The 26,931-nt window shown below is 40.5% G+C and overlaps 3 protein-coding genes across 6 annotated transcripts; 2 read left to right on the forward strand and 1 right to left on the reverse strand.

The window, feature by feature from the left end:
- Nucleotides 1–5,066: 5,066 nt before the first annotated feature.
- ngfb (nerve growth factor b (beta polypeptide)) lies at nucleotides 5,067–10,690 on the forward strand. The gene is made up of 3 exons (XM_077529197.1): nucleotides 5,067–5,133; nucleotides 5,260–5,379; nucleotides 9,955–10,690. The coding sequence occupies exon 3, from the start codon at nucleotides 9,966–9,968 to the stop codon at nucleotides 10,548–10,550; it is 585 nt and encodes a 194-aa protein (XP_077385323.1). The 5' UTR covers nucleotides 5,067–5,133; nucleotides 5,260–5,379; nucleotides 9,955–9,965; the 3' UTR covers nucleotides 10,551–10,690.
- A 2,497-nt stretch (nucleotides 10,691–13,187) lies between these two features.
- tspan2a (tetraspanin 2a) lies at nucleotides 13,188–19,681 on the forward strand. The gene is made up of 8 exons (XM_077529195.1): nucleotides 13,188–13,416; nucleotides 16,283–16,385; nucleotides 17,667–17,764; nucleotides 17,938–18,012; nucleotides 18,227–18,319; nucleotides 18,405–18,476; nucleotides 18,701–18,784; nucleotides 18,867–19,681. The coding sequence occupies exons 1-8, from the start codon at nucleotides 13,348–13,350 to the stop codon at nucleotides 18,930–18,932; spliced, it is 660 nt and encodes a 219-aa protein (XP_077385321.1). The 5' UTR covers nucleotides 13,188–13,347; the 3' UTR covers nucleotides 18,933–19,681.
- slc25a55a (solute carrier family 25 member 55a) lies at nucleotides 19,678–25,696 on the reverse strand. 4 transcript variants are annotated; one of them, XM_077529191.1, is made up of 10 exons: nucleotides 25,532–25,696; nucleotides 24,769–24,853; nucleotides 24,534–24,659; nucleotides 24,032–24,087; nucleotides 22,576–22,666; nucleotides 22,366–22,484; nucleotides 21,684–21,885; nucleotides 21,454–21,608; nucleotides 21,182–21,257; nucleotides 19,678–20,430 (listed from the first exon to the last, which is right to left on the reverse strand). In XM_077529191.1, the coding sequence occupies exons 2-10, from the start codon at nucleotides 24,786–24,788 to the stop codon at nucleotides 20,271–20,273; spliced, it is 1,005 nt and encodes a 334-aa protein (XP_077385317.1). In that variant the 5' UTR covers nucleotides 24,789–24,853; nucleotides 25,532–25,696; the 3' UTR covers nucleotides 19,678–20,270. The 4 variants fall into 4 exon arrangements, with proteins under 4 accessions (XP_077385317.1, XP_077385318.1, XP_077385320.1 ...); XM_077529192.1 differs by lacking the exon at nucleotides 25,532–25,696 and adding an exon at nucleotides 25,181–25,416; XM_077529194.1 differs by lacking the exons at nucleotides 24,769–24,853; nucleotides 25,532–25,696 and adding an exon at nucleotides 23,234–23,308 and having other exon boundaries at nucleotides 24,534–24,626.
- Nucleotides 25,697–26,931: the final 1,235 nt, after the last annotated feature.

Consider the following 26,931-nt stretch of genomic DNA (forward strand, 5'->3'; position numbering starts at 1 on the left):
AAACGAAAGGTTGCGTCGATGGCCAAAAGAGACGGTCGCAAACGTCATCCCTTTAATGCGCCAATGTGCCGTGTTGCGTTCAGTGACCGAGTCAAACTGTGCCTCACGTGTTTGTCATTGACACTCATTATATTTCACGTCAACCCGTATTTAAAAAAAAAAGAAAAGCTTTTGCGGGCGTATGGAACATTCCATCTAGAGCTGGTTTTACTTATCCCTGACAGCAAGCATTTTCATAGATTTTCATACACTCGTGTGTGTGTGTGTGTTGAACAGGAAGTGGCGAGTCTTCTTACGAGAAACTTCTGCAGATTGTAAATCACGCGGGTCGCACTCGCAGTTGTGCAGTGCGTGTATTGTGTTACACGGCGGAGGAAAAAATACAAATGTCTGCCACGCTAGTCCAGATGTTACCTTCAGATCATCACAGCTGTCACCGACTCCAATTGCGAGTTGTCATTGCTGCAAAGGAGCAGACCACCATTTATAGGGGCGGCGTGGCTCAGTGTTAGAGTGGTGGTCTCGCCAACACAGAGGTTGTGGGTTTGATCCCATGCCTAGCACTATATAAACAAAGTACCGTTTACCGTATAGAAAGGAGTGACATGGGAGTGGTTGCATTAATCTAACGCTACAATGAAACTACGGTCAATCAGCCGCCATCAAACATTCCAGAACACTCCCACAATTAGTGAAATCCGCAATATACAAATACAACTTAGTAGGGCTGGGCGATATGGCCAAAAAAAATAAAATCTCAATTTTTTTTTTCAGCCATTCAGGACAATTACGATTTTAATCTAATAAACCCAACAAACGGTTATTTATTAAAGGTGTCATTTATTTAAAAATAATTCCTGTGCAAAACGTCCAGACAACAATAATGCATACTGATTCTAAATCGGTTTTAACATAAACTTAACATTCATAGTCATCAAAATTACAACTCTCAATAACATCTGGATGTAACAGAACATAAGTACAGCAGTTTTAATAATCCAGAAGACAAAATTTCACGATTTAGCACATTTTCAAAGATTTAATTTTCAAAGTGACAATTAATTGAATTAAATTTTTAAGGTCTTTAAACACACGGCCATATACGTATACCCAAACAATATTTTTAGTGTTCTGAATTGCAAAAATGTTTGCTTCTTTCCGGTTTTCCGCCAGCACCATGTTATGTGCTGAGGTTGGATCCCAAAGCGCAGACACCAAAAAGATTTTAACTATTTACTCACATTGAGAGGCGAGAAACAACGAGAGGTGCACACAGGAACAGAGGTAATAATCCGACAAAGACACAAACTTCTCAGAAGGCTTATATAGACAAGGAATCGATCTGATTGGCTGTGGCTAGACATGTGGGTAACAGGACTGACACGGAATTATCTGATTGGCTGTTGACCAGGTAAAGGGATTAAAGATTCTTGACATCACATAACATCACATAGCCTAAAAACAGTTGAAACTAGATGCTGGTTACATCAGTTCAAAACAGACACGTGTTACATCAGTACATAACAGTTACTTGACCTCACGGTCATGAACTGAAACGTAACCCTGGCGTGACCCAATCATGACACACCATGCCTGGTCAAAATGTTAGAAGCGTTATTATGTATATGCATATGGCAACGCTTCTGAAGTTAATATACAAAATATTGCGAGTTTCGTGCTAATATTTTCAGACTGTGATTATCACATTTACACATGTACTCATAAATTGTGATGACAATTAGTCAATTTTTTGTGTGTCTATGACTGGAGCCAGCATTACGACGTGGGTAGAAATTAATGAGAAAAAAAAAACAAAAAAAACAGAGTTTTGTTCCAATATTTTCAGACATATGATTGAAAATGAACAGTGCCGGGTTTACGCACGCAACACGTCACAGTGATCACGTGGACTGCACAAAAATGTTCAGTGTCATTTTTTTTATTTACTTAACCGGCTTTCAGGGAAGATTGTTTTCACAAACGGCACGCACGCAAGTAGAAACAGTGATTATGCATGCCGGGTTCAAAACAGGGCCCGTATACCTCCCTGATGTCATGTTGTCATCGTTTTAAAAAGAAAAAATACCAAACCTCACATCACTCACACTCTGCTGAGCTGGTGTAACAACCGTGATTCCCACATAATCCAAATCTTAATGTTCCGCAACAAAACATCCCAAACATGTACGAACCTCAGCCTTGACCCGAGATGCAGTTTGCGGTGAAGTTTAAGGGGTTTTGTTCTGTTTTCTAAATGTGCGTGTCTTGCTGGATTTGGCAGATGATTTTACTTATTGTTTTTTTTTTTTTTTTTTTTTATAAGCGTCTCCATAATGCAGACATTCGAGCAGATGTATGAGGTCAAAAAGCTCCTTGGTGGAGATAATAAAGTCCCTACGTGGCTGATGGGGGGAAAAAAAAAAAAAAAAAAAAGCACCTGGGGAAAGAAAAGACAACACTGTTGCCATAGCAACAAAATGAGCCTGCCTTTTATTTTACTCCCCGACTGCCTGCAAAATGTTATTCAAGTTGTCTCTCCTGATGACATCACCGCGGACGATTTTGACAATTAATGAAAGGATTCGCATTCATTATGGAAAGATTGGAGCGGTTCGAGTGCTGTACGGCGGCAATATTGCTTGATGTTTACAGCCCTCGTATTGCTGCATGACAATCAATTGCACACTTTGCATAAGGCAAACATAATTGCACATATTGAATATGCAAGCATGTCATGTGACAGTCGATCATAAATAAATATATTACAGGTCGCCAGACGGACGTAGGGATGGAGGGACACAATGATTTAGGATATATATATATACTTGAAATATTTTATTAGAATCCGAATATCAAAAATATTTGATGGCTGCAGTCCAACATCACACTGGAAGGTGTTACGAAAATGTTAGTTGTTGTCACTCACGGCCATCGAGCTCAACGCTGGTGCACGGCCCAGTTTCGAGAATTCTTGTAACCCGCCGAGTCGAGGAGCAACTGCTGACTGGACGTTTTGATTTCTTTCTTTTTTTTTTTTTACGAAACCACTAAGCGCATCAGACGTCTGTTTTCTATGAGCGACCTTCCGCCACCATAAAAGAGGCCAACAAGACTTAAGAGGACACAAGATTTACATATCGCTAAGTTCCCCACAAACTATAATTCACTGGGAAATTAGCTTGAATAACACACAATAAAGGTCTCCTTTGCTTTCACTCGCAGGGCCATATTTGGGTTGAATAAAAGTGTTTTCTACGGAGTAGCTGTTAAATTTTTTTTTTTTTTAAATGGCACCCTTAACACAACACTGTGTTTTGGAGAAGAAAACTGAAACGCTAGTTAGCTTACAGCTTAGCATAAAGTAAAGGTTCATCACGCTATCATTAAGAGAAACAAACTTTATTAACCAATCAATTTAACGATAGAAAATGAGATCATGGGCTTGGATTCAGAAGCTCATTGGTGACATTCAACTTCCTCTTCCTGGTTGGACAAACAGGAAGGACTGCAAAAAACGTTTTGTTTTGTTTGTGAGAGTATTGTCTAAGTGTCAGATGATGAAGTTAATTAAGTATTTACTCAATCATTCCCAGCCATTTCCACAGACGTAATCCCCTTCACTCCGGCTGTTTTACTGGATTTTGACTGATTTTGCAAGGCCCACAAAATATTGTGTTGTATTGCTATAAAAACATGGAACCTACCAAAAGAAAGATTAAAGTCTCTTTTTTCATCAGAAAAAAAAAGAAGTATATTTCTATTTGCTTCCGTTTTGCAGCAATTAGCATTAGAATATAGCTATAGTTTCATCATTCACAAATCTATTTAGAATTCAGAGTCATGGAACTTTTCAGCATGTCCCTGGTTGATCTCCTTTTGCCACCTCTTGGTCGTTTGTGTAATAACTACCATTTCTTCAACTGTTCTTTGCAGTTGAGAGGCTGCATCAAATAATTATGTATGCTCTAGCATTAAAAAAAACATACAAAAAAACAAAAAAAGTATAAATATGTCTTTGGGATACTTAAAATATTTAAAATAAAACATATTTATACGTTTTTGGGAGCAGATGAGTTATTAGAGTAATTTTTGAAGGAATTCATCAATTTGGATATTATAACTGGCATTACACACCTACACCCCAATTCCCATGACCATTTAAAAAAAATCAAAATAAAAATAAAAAAAAATCTTTGAATAGTCATTGCGAATGTAACTCAAAACTTGAACTAAAATTTCCAAATGCGAAACAAACAAACACATTTCATAATCCCAACAACAATCTCATTTAAATGTGTAGTGGACATTTGTATTTAAATGAATACAGTATATTAATATGAGGTATAAATACATGAGTAAATAAATACATAATAAATAATAATAATAATAAATAATAATAAATAGGCACTTGATGATATGGATTGACCAGGTCCAAATCCTTGACACTTGCTGTGCCATGGTACATATTTCACCGTCACGTAGATTTGTGGCCCGTTTACTCGTAGCGCAAAAGCTTACATTCCCCCATCGGCTCGTCTCGCTGCGAGGGCAAGACGCCATACGATCGTGACAAACGACTGTTGCGGTCTGTCAGCGGGTGCCGCGCGACGGGGCAAATGAAAACATTCCGCCCGAACCCGCGACAAGACGACAAGATGACATAACAAAAGGGAAGACGTCTGCTTTATTGTGATGGATCACCAAGCGGCGACGCGCCAAATCAATCATGTCACCATTTCGGGTTTACATGTAACTGAAGTATCGTCGTTTGAGATGCCAGAGATGAACAAATCCATTTTACTTCTCAATGACTGTTGTATTTAGCTTGCTCATCTAAAAACCAACATACATATATTTTGAGGAATTTTTATTATAATATTTCATTTTCATTATTTCATGTTGTCCTTTTCAATCCGCCACTGGTCAGAATCATAAAACCCATCAATACGACATAGTTAGTATGAGGGATTACAATCATCAAGAAATCACACGATGTACCACCACAACAGCCACAGGTCGACTACTAAGCTCACCAAAATCCCTGCAGCTCAAATAGGCCAGCAATGGCATTGATGATCGTTTTTAGTCCAGCAGAAAAGGCCTTGCTGGCCCTAACCTGCTTTTGAGGCTCGGGTATGTTCGCTATGCGCTAGTCCGGTCATGATGCTAGCAATGTGTTTATAGTACGTTTATGAGCGCACTAAAAAAAACAAAAAAATAAAAATATGTTCTGCCTTCTGTCTCAGCAGGCGAGCCGAGGAGGCGAGGTGTGCTGGACGGGGGCCACATGGCAGGAGCCCGGAGCGCAGCACGCAGCTTCGTTCGCGTCCTCTAGGTGCCACGGTGAGGCGTTTCCGTTCCCAAGCGGACTCTGAAAAGGTAAACACGACGCGTGGCCAGATGCCAAAACATCCGCGGTCTTCGGCTGTAGTGGCACGCAACAAACACAAATTCCTCCGACCGACGGGTGGGCACAATCAAGTGCAGTAGAGCCGGTTATTAGAAGCTAATACTGTTAGCTCATGCTAATTTGTGTATCTAAAAAAAGCTTTGACTCCATTTCACCAATCAAACAGAGCCAGGTACTGACAAGACTGATCTTGATTTAAAAGGGAAGTCAACCTTAAACATTTCTTGACAATAATATGTAATATGTGACCTCACTAGTCTAAAAATGACATTCTGATTAATATTACATTTGTGGAATATGAGTTATGCAGTAAATCCAACCGTTTTGGTCCATCTCACGGGGCGACCATTTTGCCATTTGTTGTCGACTGAAGATGACATCACAGTTACTCAGGCAACGGCCAATCACAGCTCACCTGTTTTCTGAAGCTGAGCTGTGATTGGTTGTTACCTGAAACCTGAGCGACTGTGATGTCATTTTCACTCGACAGCAAGTGGCAAAATGGCCGCCTTCTGATATTGATTAAAAACTGCTGGATTTTGCCGTTTCTTGTGGTTTAATCTTCTTTCATTTATTTATGTTGTATTTTATAAACTCTTAAAGTGATATTGCTGGGCACTAATCTAAGTGGCAGATTGCTAATTTACATTTTGATTAATCACGATTAATTAATCGTTTAATTTATCAAAATTGTTCCCGAAAGAGCACCTGTTTTGTGTTAATTCTTTTGATATTTAATTGTGTTGAGGACGTCGTCGACATTTTTTGATCAACTGTACTCTGAATTTATTTATTTATTTTTTCGCTAATCTGTACCCACAGTTTAGCAATCTGTTCCCACAGTTTAGTAATCTGTACCCAGATTAAATTAGACTACAGTTTAAGATAAAAAGCAGCCGTTCGCTGCTAAGACTGCTGTCAAGCAACCACTCGAACGTTGCGTGCGTATGCATATTACATAACGCCACAAGTGCTAAACCGTGGGTACGGTTTACTAAACTGTGGGTACAGATTCTTAAAATGTGGGTACAGATTAGCAAAAAAATAAAAAATAAAATCAAACACTGACACCAGAGGGGCTCCGTACAAATGATAGTTTGACATGAAAAAATATTCTAAATGTCATATTGAAGTTATGTTTATTGCTCAAACACAACCTGTGCTACCTTTGACGTAACCATCCGCTGTCAGCTAAATGATCATCTGCGGTCAAAATTAATAGTGTGATTAATCTGTGTTAAGACATGAGTAATTAATTAGTTCACGATTTAACTTTGACAGCACTAGTTCATACTCTGATTTAAAAAAGAAAAAAAAAAATAGCGATGGAAAAGTACCAAGACCAGGCATTGAGCATTTTTAGTCACAAAGCCACATGTTTCTGTTTATCTGTTTATACCTGTAATGGCGGGAAAGGGTTGCACAATGTCTTCTAGCAAGCCAGCGTTTGAATCGGATCTTGCATGAGACTAAATAAATACCAACATGGCACACAAGCTTTCATTGTATTTTACTTTCTTTTGGTTAAATTCGCACCCGAGTGACCCCGAATGTCCCCGAGGGCCGTGTGACGTCTGACCTCAAGTCACATGACAGGCTTTTGTTTCATTGGGAGCGCCAACCATTTTGAATGTTGTTCACCTTCCACTCCCCCTACCACCCCCCCAGGGGGCAAAACATGGCGTAATAAACCTACCTGACAGAGGAAGCCTGCCGACGGCGCCGTCACGGGTGTCGACACGCCTGCTCGCTTCCACGCCGCCTGTCACTCCCCACAAAAAAAAAAAAAAAAAAAAAAAAAAAAAAGCTTACAATTATTACAAATGACACTTTCATGGAGGGTCAACACTGTCCAACACATATGAATGGGAACGAGATTTATGCAGCGTGTCCAAGTTATGAAGCATACCTCAGTCACATTCAATTACTGTAGTGTCAGTCAGTGGTTGGAAAAAAAGCATCCTCTCAATATGTATCTGTTGCGAGTTGGCCGTTTCTGCCAGTTTCTTTTATGGGAACTTGACTTGCGGAGGATTGTTCTGTTTGGCCCGTTGGGTCGCGGTGGCTCGGATTTGTTTGTCTTTGGTGTAAAAACGGGGATATTTCACCGAGAGCCACTCAAACTTGCACAAACTCCGGCTGGTTACGAGAGCCAGAGGCCACTGTCGCGCTGGAGCGTGAAGACGTTTGACGGCGGGTGGAAAAGTTCAGGAAAATAACTCCCGTGGTCGGCGTTTCCACGTTGACGATTCAAATAGTCGCGCGTGGAAATGGAGGACAAACGCACGCGTGTTAAAATGAGGTAGCTGGTACATGCTAACCGATCGGTAAACGTGTTATTACTGCTGTCATAGTGTGCGGTGTACTTGAGATAAACACATAAATAACCATATCAATTTCAAATCAGACCACAAAACATATCAACTGTCTTCAATGTTTACAAAAACACGTGTCAAAGACCAGATTTCCTTTGACGTTTACAAACAGTTCATTCACTGAAGAAAGACTTAAAACGGTCCTAAAAGTTCACAAAAAATGTAAATACTGGTCTGGGTATTTTCAGAAACGCTTCAAAGATGGCACTCCATCAGGTCTGTGGGAGTTACAGTCCCATTACAACTCTGTGTAGCCCCTTCATATGGAAGCATGAAACTGCCAAAGTGCAATTAAAACATTTTTTGACTCGCAAACTCATTGAAACAGATTTGCAAACTTGTTTGAACGAGTTTACAAACTTGTTTGAACGTATTTTCACACTCATTGGAATGTATTGATATTGATAAACTGTAGGGTAAGTGCTAAAAAAAAAAAAAAAAACATAGAATTTTTTGGACTTACGCATGCGCAAGGCAGTAATACCCTGTTAGCATTATGGGGAAAAAAAATGTCATCCGTTCATTATGTACTTTCCAAATACTTTCCAAATGTGTTTATAAACTCGTTTGAAGACGTTTGCCAGTATTAAATTGTCATTGGCAGTTCCACGCATATGTACCGCCAGCATTTTATTTGATATTCTGAAATATAATCATTACGTATTTTCTCAATCTAATCAGGTGCCGGAATTGTAGTAATACAGACACCTGATTAGCTGTGTAACACAAACCCAGAAGTGAAGCGATTATTTTATTGCGAAACAAAACCACGATGATAGAAAGAAACTATTAATACCTTGGCTATTGTGACATCCCTAATTATTAGGTTTATTTGGCCCGCAGGCTTAACATTGCCCACCCCTGCTATAATGTGTGCTATGCAACAGGTGAATGCGCTTCTGAATTGTACCTTCTGCCATCTAGTGGAAGAACATTTCACTGTTATGCTTGTCATTATATGCTACTATCAAAGATAGATCTCAGAGATAAACATTATCTGTAGTAAATAAATATTTTTCGGATACTAATTTTCTGCAGCACGGTATACAGTGGATATAAAAGTCTACGCACCCCTGTTCAAATGCGATGATGTAAAAAAAAAAAAAAAAAAAAGAGAGAGACCATTTTAAATCAAGTCTAAACTTTTTCGACCATGAATGTAGCCTATAACCTTGTTACATTCTTTTCAAAGGGGAATTGAAAGTAAACTGAGAAAATGCGGTTCTAAAGTAGGCACACTCTTTTATAACTATTAAAACTCATTCACTGCCTTTGACAAGTATACTTGTCAATTGTATTTTTTAGAGCGGTGCTAAATGGGGGCGAATCTGAGCATGCTCCACTGTAAATATCAAACTTGGAAACAACTTTACTGATGCCCAACCACCGGTAGATGACATCATTGCCCCATTTTATAGGAAATAAACACAGTTTCAGAGTCCATGGGAGAAATGGCTGTATTTTGGCAAACCTACATTTTTCTGCTGTCAATTATGAAAGAACGGGACGGGACAAAAAGTAGGGAGTCTATTCTGTTATTTGGTAGATTCGGTTTATATATAATTATTGAATGTAATATCACGTGAGTATTGGAAATGTAAAAATTTTCTATAATGACTGGCAGTGAATGAGTTAATATTAAGTCCTCGAGTTACGTAGCGAAGTGTTTTTGTTTTGTTTTTATGATAGAGCATACAAAAGGCTTTGATACAGCCTCTAAACAGAAGAGAACTGATGAAGCAATGGTAGTTATTACAAAAACGGCCATCAGGTGGCAGCAGAGTATAAAAGATCAACCAGGGCCATGTTGCTAATTGCTAACTGCTGCAAAACCGAAACAGATAGAAATATATACTTTTTTAGACTGATGAAAGAAGAGACTCTAATGTTTCTTTTGGTAGGTTCCATGTTTTTATAACAGAACACAATATTCTGTGGGCCTTGTAAAAATCAGTCAAAATCCGGTAAAACAGCCGGGAGCGAAGGGGGTTTCTTTCGTGAAAATGGCGGTGCCGGCAAACGTTATAGACCATTATTTTACCGATCCGGCCCACTTGGTAATATATTTTCTTCCATGTGGCCACTGAGCTACGATGAGTTTGCCACCCCTGGTAGACTTTTTATATCCACTTGTCTATTTGACTAAGAATGCATTACTGCCCCCTACAGGCGGTGTGCCCATGAGGTCGTCTATGCTGGTCCTGTTGCTTTTCTTCAGTGCCCAGGCTGTGGTCTCCGTTGGGGAGGACTCCCACGCACAGCGGCGGGACTCGGGCGCCGGTGCCGCCTCCGCCGCCGCCCACCGAGTGGACCCCAAACTCTTCAGCCGGCGCCGCAGACTCTCCCCCAGGGTGCTGTTCAGCGCCCGGCCGCCCGCCGCCGAGCCCAGCGGGCGCAGGAGCCGGCGGCGGGCGGGCCAGCCCCAGCACCGGGGCGTGTACTCGGTGTGCGAGAGCGTCAGCGTGTGGGTGGGCAACAAGACCAAGGCCACGGACATTTCCGGCAACGAGGTGACGGTGCTGCCGGACGTCAACATCAACAACGTCAACAAGAAGCAGTACTTCTTCGAGACCACGTGCCACAGCTCGCACGCGGGCAACTCGGGCTGCCTGGGCATCGACGCCCGCCACTGGAACTCCCACTGCACCAACTCGCACACGTTTGTGCGGGCGCTGACGTCGTTTAAGAGCCTGGTGGCGTGGCGGCTCATACGCATCAACGTGGCGTGCGTGTGCGTGCTCAGCCGCAAGTCGTGGCGGCACTGACGAGGCCCAAAAAAAAAAAAAAAAAGACTTCTGCACAGAGTAAATTATTAGCATTATGTAAAAAGTACTGGGACTGCATGAACTGCGTATAATGGCAGGCCTGGGTCAAACACTATTTTACACCTATGAAGAAAAACACAAAATCCACAAAAGAAAGAAAGAAAATGCCACAAGATGGCGGCAAAGCATGCTGAAATATTCCTTGCAAACAATTTACTTCCCTTCCGTGATACACAAATCACTTCAAACTCACAATAGCATTAAAAATAAACAGCTTGCAGGTGATTTGGTCACAGCAGGGAAAAAAAAACAACATACATGTGGAGAAGACTCTCTGGAACTTCAGCAAACAACCCTGGCTAAACTTAGCTCCTCCCTGACATACAAAGTTTTCCTTCACATGAATTACTACTTCCTTATTTGCTAGGGGTTTGGCGCCACCTTAGCGTGTTACACAAATGACAAAAATACGCACCAAAGAAGCAAGTATGGCCAATTTTTCACCAAATAATGGATAATATGTGAATTTGAAAAATTACTTGGCAATTTTTTTTTTTTTTTTTTTTGATTTGGTAATAGTAAGATTAAAAAAAAAGGTAAATATAACTTATTGGGCAAGTGTGCTAATATGCTACTGTTTTGGAAGATAAAGTGACTTTTGGCTTTATTAATAATGTAAACCATAAATATAACACAACACAAATAATTTAATAATACATCAAAATTGTGACACCACAATTTTTAGAAATCTTCAGCTCACCAAAGATTTTACCAGGTTATTTAATGTTATACTTGGTGGGTGGGCAGGTACTCCAGAGACACACATATTTGTATATTAACATTGAAAAAGTCAATTTTACACAATATGCGCCCTTAACCTATTTCAGATATGTAAATGAAGCACACTGCTTGGCAATAATTTGACTTTTCCGTTATAAACGGGGGAGGGAGGCGATTCTGCAAATATTTCAAATGTTATTCAATCCACAGGGTAAAAAAAAAAAAAGTATAAAAAAAATGTTTCAGAATAATTTAATGACGCAGAGCGGAGAATAAAACGCAGCTAAATAGAACACGACTTTCCTCCAAACAGCAGGTTGAAACTTGTCATACCGGCAGCTAAGCAGACAGCACAGCCCTCAACACAACACAGTCAGACTGCAAGTGTCCTGTTTTTTTTGTTTTTTTTGTTTTTTTCTGTTACTTGGCCCAGGTCTGATATGAGGAAAACGTGTTGAAAATATTTTATTATTTATTAAACATGTACAATATAAACTGTGTGTTGAAATTCAATCATACTGGCATCAAAGTTGCTTTTAGACTGGATGGGGGGAAAAAAAAAACATATGGCTTCAATTTACTGCAATTTTGACATTTTTCCATTCTTCAGGAGTATCGGAATAAGGTTCCCATAAATTACAGCTTAGCTGTAGTAAGTAATAACATGATTAACCATCTTTTTATTGTTATTTTAGAATTGATTTCCAGCTAGTCCTGTCTTAACCAATTAGGCTTTTTTTTTTTATTAGTGAGCTTGTCGAATGATATGTTGCAGATAAAACATTGAGTAATATCTGTAAGAGCTACTTAAAAAAAGGGCTAATGTTTTCTTTTGCAATGAGTCATAACAAGAATTTCCTTGCTTGTTTGCTACTGGATTTGTTGTGCCAACTAAAACGCAACACCGACCTCTAGTGTAGAAATCGAATTAATGACGCCTCTTCGCTGCTCCTTATTCTGCTCGCGCTGATATGGCGTCACAATCTGAAAAATAAACAGCCGATTAGTTATGGTTTAAAAAAAAAAACAGTGCATGATCAGTTTACATCATTAATGAGGGGAAAAAGGTGTCTGTTGTTATGCTAGAAAACTCCGCAATTGTTGATCTGGATTTTTTGTTTTTGTTTTACTTGCATAAAAAAAACGATTGATAAAAGTAAAAGTACTCATTCAAATAATCACTCAGGTAAAAGTAAAAAAGTACAGGCTCTAAAATGTACTTCACGAGTAAAAATAAAAAGTATTTTTAACGGATGCTTCCTCCTTGTGTCAAGACAATTAAATTTAAATGATCATCACTTAATAAACGCTTAAAACTGACTAAATCGCCTCATGAACCCCTTGCAGCATTTTTTTTTTTTTTTTTTTACTCCTCTAGATGGTGCCCTTGGTTTAAAGATGCAATGGGAAAAAATTTAGTTTCTACAATAACGAAGTATTTGCGCTCCGTCACTCTGGTACTAATGCAGCTTCCTGAATCCTTAGCTGTGAAACTCTTCTTTGTGTATTATGTATTATACTGCCTCCTGGTGGCCAAGACACCTGAACAACAACAGTGTCAATTTCGTATTTGACATAGAAGCATTCAATATGCAAAAGCTGCTTACATTTGTAAATTCTACTCAACTGTGTTGTGACTGTATGTTTTTGTAACGTGCAATACTAAAAAAAAAAAAGAAAAAAAAAGTGCCGTTTTTCTTATCAAACAACATGTTACACGTGTTGATTGTGGACGACACATACAAAATACATGTTGACACACGGCGGAGGGAGGAGGGGTGGGGAGAGATGGGCGGGGCCAGGCCGCATCTCGCTCGCGCGCGCGCATGTTTTCGGATGTTGGTGTCGCGCGCACGCACGCACGCACGCTCCCTGCTCCTCTGTGGCCGCGACTGCGTGAACGTGCACGACGAAGAAGGAGGCGCGCGCACGCCGGCGAGTACCGTTTTTCCTTATCGATTTTCATCAAAAAAAAAGAGGCTCCTCACGACGCGGCGGCTCGGATCAGGTGGCAATCATGAGCAAAGTGCACGGGGGGATGAAATGCGTGAAATATCTGCTGTTTGTATTCAACTTCATCTTTTGGGTGAGTCCGTTTGCACCAGCGTAGGCGGGAGATGGCATTGATTGAAATGACATCATTTTTTGTTTTTTTTGTATTTGTTGTTTCAAGTTGTCCCACTGGGAATGAGTTGCGTGTAAATGTGTGCGTTTATATGCTAGATTGTAATGATATGGCTTTTTTTTGTGTGTGTGTGCAATTCCCAAAACAGCTAACGGTGCACTATATTTGTTTACAGTCCACAATGTGCATAATTATGTTGATGCTGCAGAGAACTAGCTCAGCCCACCTCCAGCCTAAAACATGTTATGTGCTCACTTTCATCCTCGAACAATAACATCCTCTGTTGCGGGTTAAATATAGATTCGTGTGAAAATCTCGGAAAAAATAGTTACAGTAGGCCTATTTAAAAATAATAATAATAAATAATAAATTCATCTTTGAGACCTTATTTTTTCCTTTTCTGAAAAAAAAAACGTTATACTGCTTGTCTTGTCTCCTTTTTTCTTTTCAAAACATACAAAAGTTTGAACTTTTCTCATGCCAATAAATTCAAAACTATGTCTAAACTTTTGCCCTATAGAGTATTTAAATTAATAATAAACTTAAAATCTGCTGGGTTTATTTTATTTATTTCATTTAAACTATATACGGTATATTTAAAAAAAAGAAAGAAATCTACTGTATTTTGTGGAATAATTATCGCTATATAATCGCTTTGATTAAAAATATAATAATTTTTTCCTTTTCTGAAAATAAATAAATAAATAAATAAATAAATAAATAAACAGGATGGGTTAATTTTTTTCTACTGTCCTTTTTATTTTTATCCCGATTAAAATTATAATAATTTGCATTGACACATGAACTTGATGGTACGAAAGGAACATGCAGTGGTGAGCAACCTTGGCTGGTGGGCCATACGCGGCCCACTGGGGCGTCATCTGGCCCGTCATTCACTTCTAAAAGCACATGAAACCTCAAATGTGCCACTGAGAACAAGAAAATGTATTTAGTATGATACAATACATGTTTGCATTTGCATTATTCTCATGTTGCATACCGCGCGCGCGACCTTGCGCCGTGACCTTGCAGCAGGAGGCGGCCTTTAATCTTTTGTTTTGGTCCGTCTCGCTTCTTGAGGAATGCGTCCTCAGATAAGAGGGCCTGCCATCAAAGTAACCTGCTACTATGGCTTCATAATCAGGAGCCATTTTTAGGTCTTCCTACGTCCTCCAAAGGCCCGTATCAATGCATGAAAAATATTATGAGCATGCTTTTGTGAATATTCTGTTGGCAGACATAATTTACGTACGCCCGCACAATCTAATGAGACCCAACAAAAGGGGGATGCACAGTAGTAGTAGTAGTAACAACAACAATAATAATAATAATAATATGATTTAACAATATTTTGTTGTTCGTCGTGTTTAGAATCGTTCTACAACATTACTGAGAGCCGTTGTTGTGCCCATTGTTCTCTCGTCCCACTAAGCAAGCCTCATTTCTGTTCTTCCTTGTCTGTTAGTTAATGAAATACATGTATTATACTGCCCCCAGGTGGCCAAGGTGAACAATGTCTTTCCAATCTATTTCATGATTTCATTTAGGCTGTCAGAACTTCCCAACTGTTGATACTCGGGACTCGCGTCTTCTTATTATTGCAAAGTTGTGACTTTTACAGCAGTTAACAATAATATATATATATATATATATATATATATATATATATATATATATATATATATATATATATATATATACATTCATATTTTTTGAGGGGGGGGGGGGTCTAAAAAATATCCGCAATAAATGAAACCTGCAAAGTAGTTAGCTTTATGTTTTTTACATTTATTATAAATGTTTTAAGGCTCTAAAACCCCTCACCACACAGTTTGTACACATTTCTCATCAAGGCATTTACATTTTCTGACATTTCTTCCTTGTTTAAACTTTCTCAATGTCCAAACCATAAATTTTATAAAATAGGTAAATTCGTGTAAAAAAATATGGATGCAAAATTGTACTTAAAAAAAAAATAAATCTGTGATATAACGAGGCCGCAAAAAGTGAACCGCGTTACAGCGAGGGAACACTGCACTGTATTTTGGTTCTTTGATCTAGTTGCTATAATCCCACAAATAAATATACCAATCACATCTGGGCATTATTATCTTTCTTGTATTGGCTCTCAATAGCATCAGTGATGGACTGGACAGCGTAATAGTCCGAATGAGGCACTCCCAATCACCCAAGGCCGCTGTGTCCAATGACCACTTGTGTGTCATAAAAAGGAGACAGCAGCTCTTTGTTGCAAGGAGCCCGTGGGACCGACGGCTCTTGTGGCGGCGGCCAAAAGAGGCGGAACGTGCGCTCACATGGTGTTTTTTTGTTTTGTTTTTTTTTCAGGGGGGGGTGAGGTGGTTGGATTACGTCACCCACTAGAAAATACTCACCCGCCCCTCACGGCTATGAGGCTGGCACAGCCTGTGACCCAAGTGCACCATGGGAAATATTAAATGCATTGGTGCCTCGAGATATGGCTTTAATGCGTTCCGTGGCCATGCTTGTAACTCAAAGCACGTGTATGTCAAATCATCCTCTCCCATTGGAACGCATACGCGTCATTAATCCGTTCCAGCCTCACTGTTTTTATGAAGTAAAATAGCATTCTATAATATTGTACTTTATAAAAACAGAGAGCAATGACTTCATTAATTAGAATTTTTGCCACATTTTTTTTAATCATTTAAATGCGCGTTGTGTTGCTCATTCTGGTGTGTGGGCTTTGGCCACTAGGGAGCAGTATAATCAAATCAATAGTGTTTTTAGGCTGGCATCATGTCATCATCCCATAATCCCATACTTGCCGACTTTTCTGCTCCCGCAGTTATCCGGCTTGTTGGTTCTGGCCGTGGGACTCTGGCTCCGCTTTGATCCCGAAACAGTGGAGCTGCTGACAGGAAACGATGCCCCCGACACGTTCTTCATCGGTACGTACTTGAACGCCCCTCCAGTGGTGCACCATGCTACAACAAAATAGTGTATGATAGTAATCGTTAATATGATTGGTGGTGCCAAACAGTGCTCTAATAATGTCTTACACAATGCATTATGGTGCAAAATGTGCACCGCTTTTTGCCATGGTGCTACGATATAGTTCATCAAAATCCTTGTTTTTCCACATTCTTGCCTTTCTGCTATTAAAAACGCATGAATAATTAATGCACCCACCCACCACAATACTCAACAAAACACTAAACTCGAGCTTCACATGAAGCTCATCGTTAGTATTAGTTAGCAAAACCGGGTAAAAAGGATACATGGCTGCTGGATGGATAGATAAGCAATATAGTGCAGAGTGATGCAAAAACAACACTAAATATGGTGGATCTTAGTGTCTGCTTCTGCATTATGGCACAATACTGTATCAGGTTTCTGATTGGATTCCGCCTTTCCGTGGAAAGCACCACAAATGGCTGCAAATGCCCCCGAGCTGTCAAGATTATAATAAACAGCTCGAAGCTGAAATAGACAGCAAACAGTAAACACGACACCTTCAATGTGGAGCTTAAAGGGCCTTCTGTGGCTTTTGGTGTGGGCGCAGATGCTTAGAATGAGGCCTTTTCTTTATCCCCCGCCCCCCCACCCCTTCTCTCTGTGTGTCACGTGACTTGACATGATCTCTCCCCCTCCCAAGGCCTCTACTCGAGGCTCTTTGGGAGGGGAAGATAACAGGAGAAAGTGACAGATGGAAGAACAGTTCATTTAGCACTCATTTTTATGCAACTGTTGAAAAACACTTAATATCCAACTAAAATCTCCTGTCTGGACAACATATACCCACCACGTTGAATTTATGATTATATTTACCGCCACACATCCCCCGCTTCTTTAATTCTCCTCAGTCAGCGCTTTTTGTTTTCGAAAAACAACAGCTTGCTGCTCTCCCGCGTGGCTTCATTAAATTTGTGCAGCCCTCAACTCTCTGGAGAGGGGGTCCGCATAGTGTAGGCCACCCTGAGGGAGCTGCTGAATCGAGGAGGAGGTGACGACATCCCTGCGGAAGGGCTAATGATGCTAAGCTAAGCTAACGGGTGACTAGCATGGTGATTGGAACAGTGCTGCCCCCCCCTCCACTCAGGTGAAAGGCTGAACTGCACCTGAAATTACTTACATTTGACCATTTAAGGAGGTTTGTTTAAACTTAGAATATGTGTTGTTTATATGCATCATATTTATCAATTGTGCCATCCGTGTGTTTATGTCTGCAGCTGTGTACATTCTACTTGGTGCAGGAAGTTTAATGATGCTCGTTGGCTTCTTTGGTTGTTTCGGGGCCGTTCGGGAATCTCAGTGTCTTCTCGCCTCGGTAAGTTAAATCGAAGGTTTGTTACAGTCTATATAATTTAACTTTTGAGTACAATACATTTACATGTAATCTTTTGGAACTGTTTTTTCCCCCCACAGTATTATGAATGCACTATATGTTCTTTTTTTTTAATTTCTGTATTTATTTTCCAATTGTCTCTTTTTTTTTTGCAGTTTTTTGCCTGCCTGTTGATCATTTTCGCTGCAGAGATTGCTGCTGGCGTGTTTGGATTCATCAACAAGGAGCAGGTATAAGTACAAAAAATAGCAAAATTGTGTAGTCTAAAGTTCTCAGGCATATGTTTTGGTGGTGTGACACATTTTGAAATGCTTGAGTAATTGATAACAGGCAAGCATGTAGCCTGATTCATAAATTCCAGCTTTTGAATTGAACTTTGTACTGAAATAAATTAATAAAACAAATACATTTGTACTGTATTTTAACCTGCATATATTCTACCAGATTGTCGAGGAGGTGCAAAAATTCTACAGCGGCTCCATCGGTGACGCGTCCAATCCCAATGCAACTGCCATCGCACTCATTTACCACAGAACAGTGAGTCGTTCTGTTCATTTCCAGATTTTACGTATCTAGGTGACGTTTAAATTGAAAATAATATATAAAAAATGGTGATTTGCAGCTCAACTGCTGCGGGGGCTCGACGTCGGCGGCTACATCTGACTTGTGTGCTGACGCCCCAGAGGAGACAAAGGTAAAGTCAAGCTGAGTGATTGTGATTGCGTCCACAAGATGGCGCCCTGAGCTTGAACAATATGCTCTTTGGCTGCACATGTGGGAGCATTTACAATATAATTTATGGAAATAATAATAATCAATAATCAACACAATTTAGTATGGAACCTGCATGTGATCTGCTAGCTAAAAAAATAAAAAATAAAAAAAAATAAAAAAAGAATTGTCCCCATGTCTTTCCAGGACTGTCTGAGCGCTATCACAGATTTCTTCAACGAAAAGCTTCACGTCATCGGCTACATCGGAATCGGCATCGGGGGAGTAATGGTGTGTGTCATAATGAATTGTGTGTCAGTGAATGCACCACTGGAGATTTTCAAAATGTCTGTGTATATGTATGTAATTTCAGATCCTGGGGATGATCTTCAGCATGGTGCTGTGTTGTGCCATCCGGAACAGCAGGGAGGTCATATAGTAGTGGATGATACGACCACCCCCCACCTCACCTCTGCATATAACACACGCTCTCTGCTTGTGGCACGCTTCTGTGACATTCCTGCTGTAAATATGGACAAGTTTTCGCATGTCCTACATACTTGTGTGCCTCGTTGTTTCGAAGGCCTTAGCCTGCCTTTTTGTAAGCCTGACTTTATACAGAATGTACTGTACGTGCCTACTGGACAAGCCTTGTGCAACTAACGGTTTTATTTATTACGTTTGATTTAAATGTGGGGGCAGCGTGGTGGACTAGCGGTTTGCACGCGTTTTGAGGTACTGGGTTCGAATATCGAGCTTGCATGTTCTCCCGTGCTTGCGTGGGTATACTTTGACTACTCTGCCACCTCCAGATTACAAAGACATGCATGTTTGTTTGAACCTGCCCATAGGTGAGAATGTGTTTTTGTGCCCTGCGATTGCCTGGCGACCAGTCCAGGGTGTCAGCCACCTCCAAGGTCAGCTGGGATAGGCTCCAGCCCTTGACCCTAAATGGATTTAAATTTATATTACTGCAACTAATCACAAACCAATCTTTGTACTTTCAAAGCACAGTAGGTTTTAATCTTTTTCAAAAAAAAAAAAAAAAAAGTGTAGTACTATAATTGTGAATGTACTGTACATCTTGAGTGTGCTAATAAAAACATCGAAAAGCGTATTTAGGTCGAAATGTGTTGCATTGTAATTGCGTGCCATCATTCAAATAAAAGAACCAACAGCGGGAGCAGATTTGATTGCATTATTTAATGCATGTGTACAGTCATACACAGTACCAAAAACGTTGCATGTACAGTGTAACTTTTCTTTTTCACTCAAAAGGCATCGCTGCGGGATGAAATTTCATGTAAATTCATATGCAAATAAACGGCCTATGTGGACAACACACATATTAACGGACACACACGCACAAACACAATGTGTATGGATGAGATTCACAGTGATGTGGTAACAAAGCCCTTAACACTTAAAAAATTGACTGAGTAAGGTGGTCTTCAATGGCGTCACCCACAAACAACTACGTAACGTGGAAAACTGAAAATCCTTGAAAATAATAGGTATGCATCTTTCAGCTCCTCACGCCCTCATGGAGGTGGGAAAAAAAAAAGTAACATCACCAATCTGCGCTCGGTAAGGCTGACGATCGTCATAATGCGACCGCAAGCCGAGGCTGAGCGAGATTTAAGCCACCAACATTGTTTCAAGTGCAACACAACTCTTCTTTCCTCCTAGCGTGGATGTAAACTGATACGACGTAGCTGCCAGTCGCGCCATCCTACTTGGCTCAGAGTGGTCCCCTTGCGCACGTGACGGCGACCTCTCACGGCGACAGGATGCTGAGGGGCGAGTTGTCCAGGATGTACTCGCCCACGCCCAGGAAGTACATGACCTGGGCGATGCCGAACAGCGGGGCGATGACCAGGGCCCGGCAGCCGGCGCCTTTCAGGAAGGCGGACGGTCCCTCTTTGTGCAGGATTTTGCTGTGGGCACAAAGCAGGAGTGAGTTCATTTCAAAAAGGGCGGGAGTAGTTTTATAATTAAGTATTCTACTCTGGGTTATGATATTACATGATTAGCCAATACCAGTATATGTTCATGTGACGTGCAGGTATTATTATTGTCCATATGGAATCATGATGTCAGATGTTCAGGTAACAACCAATAACGCTTCAGTTTCAGAAAACAGGTGAGCTGTGACTGGTTGTACCTGATCAACTGTGATGCCATTTTCAGTCTATAGCAAATCACTAAATGGCTACCCCCCTGAGACGGATAAAAATAAAAACAAGCTGCTTAATTCATTCCACAAACACAGTATTAATCAGAATGCCATGTTTAGACTAGTGAGGCTGCATAGAAAATATTGAAAAGATGTTTCGGGGAGCTGACTTTCCATTTAAGATCCGTTTATGAATTAAGTACAATGACATCCACCACACATGGCCCTGGAGCTCATCATCTGTCCACCAACAGCTCGACCAAATTACACCACAACTTAGGCCTCCTTCACGCTGATCTAAAGTTGAGTCTACATTCAGCCACCAAATTGTCAGGTACAGCGGAGGCATGCAAATTGAACTACCCTCAGTCTGCCAGAACACCCAGCATGTTGCAGCACTGTCTGCAACATTCCCTAAACAGGCTATACTAGGCTTGCACCAGCACGAAAATCAAGACGTGCCCGTTTTTGCGACAAGCACGTCAATGAAAGTAGAGCGGATGGTCTCTCACCTGACACAGTCCACTACTCCACTGTAAGTCTCCTCAGCAGAGCCCTTGTTCAATGATTGCAGTCTGGTCTTCACCACTGGAAAGCAAACAAAAGACAACACATTTAGAGAGAATATTTGATGTTGATTTGGAAATTTATTATATATTATTTGTATATTTGTCTATTAATTTTTTTTAGTATTTATTGTATTTATTTTCATTAATTTTTTTATGGAGTTTGTGCACTTTACATCGTTACATCATTGCGGATGCGCCAAATAAATGTTGCTTACCGTCACAGGGGTTGACGACCATCGCTGCAGCGGAGCCCGCCGCGCACCCGGAGAGGAAGGCCCAGTAGAAGGGCGACGACTGCTCGGCGCTAGGCTGGCCGAGTCTGTTCAGGTTGGCGAACAACGGGAAGTAGACCACCGAGAATGGGACATCCCTGAAGAAGAACAGAAGACATGTTACATTTGAAGACATTCGTATGTTGGGAGGGGGGGGGGGGGCGGAATTTTACCTCATGAGCGTGGCCCCCAGGCCTTTGTAGAGCCCCTGGATGCCCTGCGTGCGGAGGAGCTCCCTGGCGATCTGCGTCGCCGATACGGCTCGCGGCGGCGCCATGGCGGCCACAGTTCCCGAGTTGTAGGAGCGGCTAAGCAGCGGGTTGGTGGCCACTAGCTTGGAGGGAGATGTCATGACTGGCTTTTGTTGCTGGGCAGCTAGAGAGATAAGATAAGCAAACATGAATAACACAACACCCACTGGTTACGTGAATTCAGCATTCATGCAGTGTCATGAAAATACTTTTCTTTGTGAGTTTCTATGATGTAAACCACTATTAAATATACTTAATCACATTTGGGTTTGTTTGTTTTGTTTTTTTAATGAAAAATCAAAGTAGAGGAGGTTAACCCCAAAATTTTCTTGACAATAATATGTTATATGCAGCAAAACGTGAATTATGTAGCAAAATCCACCTTTTTTTTTTTTTTTTAAATCAATATCAGGAGCGGCCATTTTGTCACTTGCTATACACTGAAAATGTCATCACAGTTGGTCGGGCTCAGATAAGGACCAATCATGGCTCAGCTTTTGCATGACCAAATTTTAAAAAATAGGTGTACGGTGATTGGTCGTTGCCTGAGCAACTGTGATGTGACTTCCCCTTGATCCTATTGATTCTCTGAATGTGTGCTTACCGAGTCTGCCCGCGTCCTGCAGCTGTATCTTAAGCATTTCCATGGGCGTGGTGACAATGACTTGACACATGCCTGCGCCGCACCCAGCCAGCATCTCTTTGAATACTGTCAAACCCTGACTACACAAACACAAGAAACCAACAGTCAAAATCCGTAATGAGTCAACTAGCTTCCACGGTTAAGTGGGGACTTAAACGAGAGAAACCTCACCCATTTTTCGCAAAGTGGTGCCGGAAAAAGTCATTGGCGGCCAGCTTAATGGCCTTCTCGGGCGTCACTAGAGTCAAATTCACGGCGGCGCCTAAGGGACAAACAAGGTGACAGTTAGACGTCAAGTCGTCAGATTGGACTTCGCACATACATAACACAAATATTCCCCACCATTATCATTACGACACTAGAATTTAAACAGTCCTATATGATGCAAATAAAACACAAAGAGCAGCTTAAGCAGCTTAAAGTGAAGCTTGAATCAAAGGATGTCACAGAGAAAATGAGGAAGTAACCTAACAAGACAGACATAATAACAAGACAGACATAATGATGAAAAGAGAATAGAGAGGTAGATGCAGACATTAAGAGACACAAAGGAGCAAAGAATAAGCTGACAACACAAAAGAAGGTGTTAGTGAAAAGACCAAGAGACAATGGTGCATGATCAGACTTTGGCCAAACTTGAAAATAGACCCTTGTGAGTTTCACAAGTCATTTGCAAGCTCAAGCAAAGCTCATGACAGCACGCTCCAAAAGTCTGGAAAGTGAAGGAGCAGCATGGATGTTACTGACAAGTTGTTGACACAAGAAGTTAAAAATGGCAAAAACAACATATGTGCCTGTAGTTTGGAATAGAGCAATATATAGTAAGAACCATTAATGGTTTGGTTTGCCTCCATCGTGGCTGCGCCTTATCGGCTAGCCTTCAATATCCCAGGGGGACCCATGTCTGTAATATGAAAAACACAGATGCAAACAAACAGCATTCCTCACACAGGTAGAGACCCACAAGATAAGGGCCCCAATTTTTCCTCAGTAAACACTACGGCCACTTTTATTTTTAAGACATCAAACAATCATTTAAAAGGAGTTCTTTTGTTATGCTGGCAGCATTGCTATCATAATTAGCATGAGAATGGTTGGCCATGTCTAAAAACACTGACTAGTTAAATGGAGTAATTGGGAAAAAAACAAAACAAAACAAAAAACCACTGCTGACCCCTTTTATACTAATAAAGTATAGCTTTACACGAGTGCAGTGGAACCTCCAAAGTCAAACAATCCACGGCAAAATTAGATATCCAACAGAACAAAGTCATTTAAATTGTTTGTGTATACATACACAATAGCTTAAATAACAGTTCAAACACAGAAAGAAGAAAAAAGAAAGAAATTAAGAAAAAAAAATTGCCACTTTATTACAAAATTAAATGATGTGCAACATCCATGTAATGCTTTGTACTTATAGTCTCTATTATACATGTAAATACAAACAAAGCCAGGGGGGAAAAAATGCATTTGGGGCATTCAACTTTGGAGGTTCCACCATACAGAAAATATGACCCTGTAGCCGGTGATATTTAAACAACACTTCCCAATCTTACCCCTCTCTTTACAACAATTCCTCTTCGAGCATTTCTAGTGATTACAATCATTTTATTTGGAATCTTACCTCTGTACATGCCAAAGTAGCCCTCGGATCGAACTGTTTTCACAAGGCAGTCCATCCTAGAAAAAAAATAATTCAATGATCAAATATTGTACACATTAACCTAGTAAACAAAAACACAGAAATATGGCAATTTAAAAAAGGGACATTTCTTGTTGTTACACCAAGGTTGAATTTTGTGTCCATTGACACTGCATGCACTGTACATGGCTCAAGTGACACTATTAACAGTTTTTTGTTTTGTTTTTTTTGGTAAAGTCAGAATGATAGATGATGAAAAAGTTTTCTATTCTGCAGTACTAATCCGGTCTCATTTGCCACAAATAGGCCATGCCACATGCCGCCACAGCCCATTAAACATGGAATTTTTGGAATTTCGCCCATTCACACAGACAATTGCACCAAAGGGGGATTGGAAACACTCGTGCCTTTTGAAATCGGGGCATGGCAAAGTACACAATGTTCTAGGAATGGAACTTGTGCAAGACTAAGCATGATTACTCACATGCTCTTGTAGACCTGCTGTCCTTGTCTTTGGTTCTGTAACCTCGTCTTTGCCAAGTCAATGGGGAAGACGCAAGTGACGCCAACAATGCCGGCAATTCCGCCGTTGATGAGCTTGGCTGGGAGGCTGCAAGGAAAAGAAAAATAATGTCACAAAAAAATAAAAAATAAATAAAAAATACAATCCAAAAACTGTTGAGTATGGTAAATAAAGAGAGAGAGAAAAAAACACATACCTGATGTGCTGCTGAGACATGACGACTTTGGATTAAAGATATAGAGTATACTTGCAGGCCCAGTCAAAAAAATTAGTAGAAAGTTCTAGACAGAATAAAACAAAAGCAAGTAGTTACTTATCGCAACTCAACTCAACTCAAGTTTATTTAAATATCGCTTTCAAACAGCCTGAGCTGTCACAACGCGCTTTACAGGAACACAAAAAACTAACATAGCTGGTGGACACACTCAACTTGCAGTATTAGTGTAGTTGAGGGGGCTTATATACAGTAAGCATAGGATCCTGTGACGTCACAGTGTACAACTAGTGGGCGTGGATTACTTAACATTCCGGAACACCAAAAAAGGTCATGAGTACTATCGCAACGAGACAAAAAAAAGAAAGAAAGAAAAGGAACATTTCGATTTTACCTCGCTAGTTTAAACGCGTTTCGCTCCGTGAGTTGCCTTTATTCTGCTCAATGGAGGGGAAAAGGAGGACAAAAAAAAACCTCAAAATATCTTCGATAACACTAAGGTTATCCTATCAGAAACGTGGTAACTTGGATTGGATCGGTAAACCACCATTAAGATTAAAGACCACACTCGTATAAAACGTAAAAGAAAATAAAGGTCCCACGTTGCCATAAGCATGCAATTTTCGTCCTAACGTTATCATAGGCTAGTCATATAGCATCCGCGACAATGACGCAAAATACTCGCACAAACTGCATAGTTGTAACGTAAAAGTACACGTTGCTTAATGTGAAATAACCCACTCACCTAAATTTGGCCGCGTTGAGACTTTTTTTCCTTCTAACTATTGATAATTAGCGATGTTAGGTTTCAGAGAGGTCCGTCCGCTGTTTCGATAAATTCTTCAGAATGAATGGAAATTTCCATTGAGTTGAGCTTGTCATTTGAGTAAGACTTGAACACGCCCGCCCCTTCGCCGGTACATAACCAATCCACGCCTCCCTGGTTTGCCTACTCGACGTCTATTGGTTGCTTTTAAGCCGCTTCCATTGGACAACGGCGCGATCATTTAAACTGTTCCGCCAATGAATCGAATAGCTTAACTGGGTAGGGCTTAACCAGAAAAGGCGTTTAAAAAAAATAAAGAAAAAAAGAATGCAAGTGATGATTCAGAAAACATTTAAAGTTGAGAAATATGGTGATTGTGGCCGACGGGTCCATCTTATGACAATAAAATTGAACTGATGGTTTTTGTTACGTAAGAACAATACTGACCAAACTGCATGTTTTTTTTTTTGTTTTTTTTAATGGACGAATAGTAGTGCATCATATATAGAGCCCACATGCATCGGCCATGCATCGGCCTACAGCAGGAGAATCCACAAAGACTCCATTCCACATTGCTTTAGAAAACCTCATTGAAGGCCATTAGGATCAAGCAGGCCTCTCAAGAGGTGCTGTGGTTTAAGATACTGCAATGTAGGGAACTTTTCTTTTTTTTTAATCCTTTCCCTATGATAGCTTTCCTCTCTGTGTCATCAACTTTAAAACAAGAATATGTGCCTTTGTCAAAAGTATCCGGGAACAGCAGGGATCATAAAGACAACAAGGCGGACATCACATGATGACGGGAGCAACGTCATCGATTCACATGACGACGACGGCGCGCGCATCATGCATTCTCTCACTCTTTTGAGCGTCCATGCTATTAATAGACTCCAGCTGTCTTCCCAAAAGCAGGTGAAGTGTTGGAGCTTCACACGTTAGGCCTGTTATCCCGCAGCTAATTCTCTGGCCTGTACTGCCAAAAATGTCATGACTCGATCAGGCTCAAACCGCCAGCGACAGTTATTACCTAAAAGGGCGGTACATTGTGATTTTCTTGGCAATGCGTCACAGCACTCAGTGCGCACAATCCAAAGAAAAGGAATGCATAAGTATTAGCACAGCGTTGATAATTTGACCCAGATATGCCACCCCAGTGGACTTAAAAGCAGCCATCAATTGTGGTAATTAATGCAGACTTGCGGGTTAGAGTAAAATGGCATAACAGTAACCACAATCATATGGAAGGCTATGAAAAAAAAAAAGTTTAAAAAGTTATGACATTCCTGAGTTCTGACACATGATGTTTCGATGATAAGAATGTTTGTGCAATGACGCAAAAAGTGCGCAAATACCGCTGAACATTCATTAGCATTATTATT

Source organism: Festucalex cinctus, chromosome 8 (assembly GCF_051991245.1).
Source record: "Festucalex cinctus isolate MCC-2025b chromosome 8, RoL_Fcin_1.0, whole genome shotgun sequence".
Lineage (NCBI taxonomy): Eukaryota > Metazoa > Chordata > Actinopteri > Syngnathiformes > Syngnathidae > Festucalex > Festucalex cinctus.

What these genes read in the sequence shown, in the direction of transcription:
- ngfb (XM_077529197.1), top strand. Translation starts at nt 9,966, where the DNA reads ATGAGGTCGTCTATGCTGGTCCTGTTGCTTTTCTTCAGTGCCCAGGCT.
- tspan2a (XM_077529195.1), top strand. Translation starts at nt 13,348, where the DNA reads ATGAGCAAAGTGCACGGGGGGATGAAATGCGTGAAATATCTGCTGTTT. An exon ending in CCCCGACACGTTCTTCATCG is followed by an intron (nt 16,386 to 17,666) that starts GTACGTACTTGA and finishes TTATGTCTGCAG; the next exon opens with CTGTGTACATTCTACTTGGT. An exon ending in TCGGCATCGGGGGAGTAATG is followed by an intron (nt 18,785 to 18,866) that starts GTGTGTGTCATA and finishes ATGTAATTTCAG; the next exon opens with ATCCTGGGGATGATCTTCAG.
- slc25a55a (XM_077529191.1), bottom strand. Translation starts at nt 24,788, where the DNA reads ATGTCTCAGCAGCACATCAG. An exon ending in CTGGGGGCCACGCTCATGAG is followed by an intron (nt 21,609 to 21,683) that starts GTAAAATTCCGC and finishes GTTCTTCTTCAG; the next exon opens with GGATGTCCCATTCTCGGTGG. An exon ending in GGTCGTCAACCCCTGTGACG is followed by an intron (nt 21,258 to 21,453) that starts GTAAGCAACATT and finishes TTTGCTTTCCAG; the next exon opens with TGGTGAAGACCAGACTGCAA.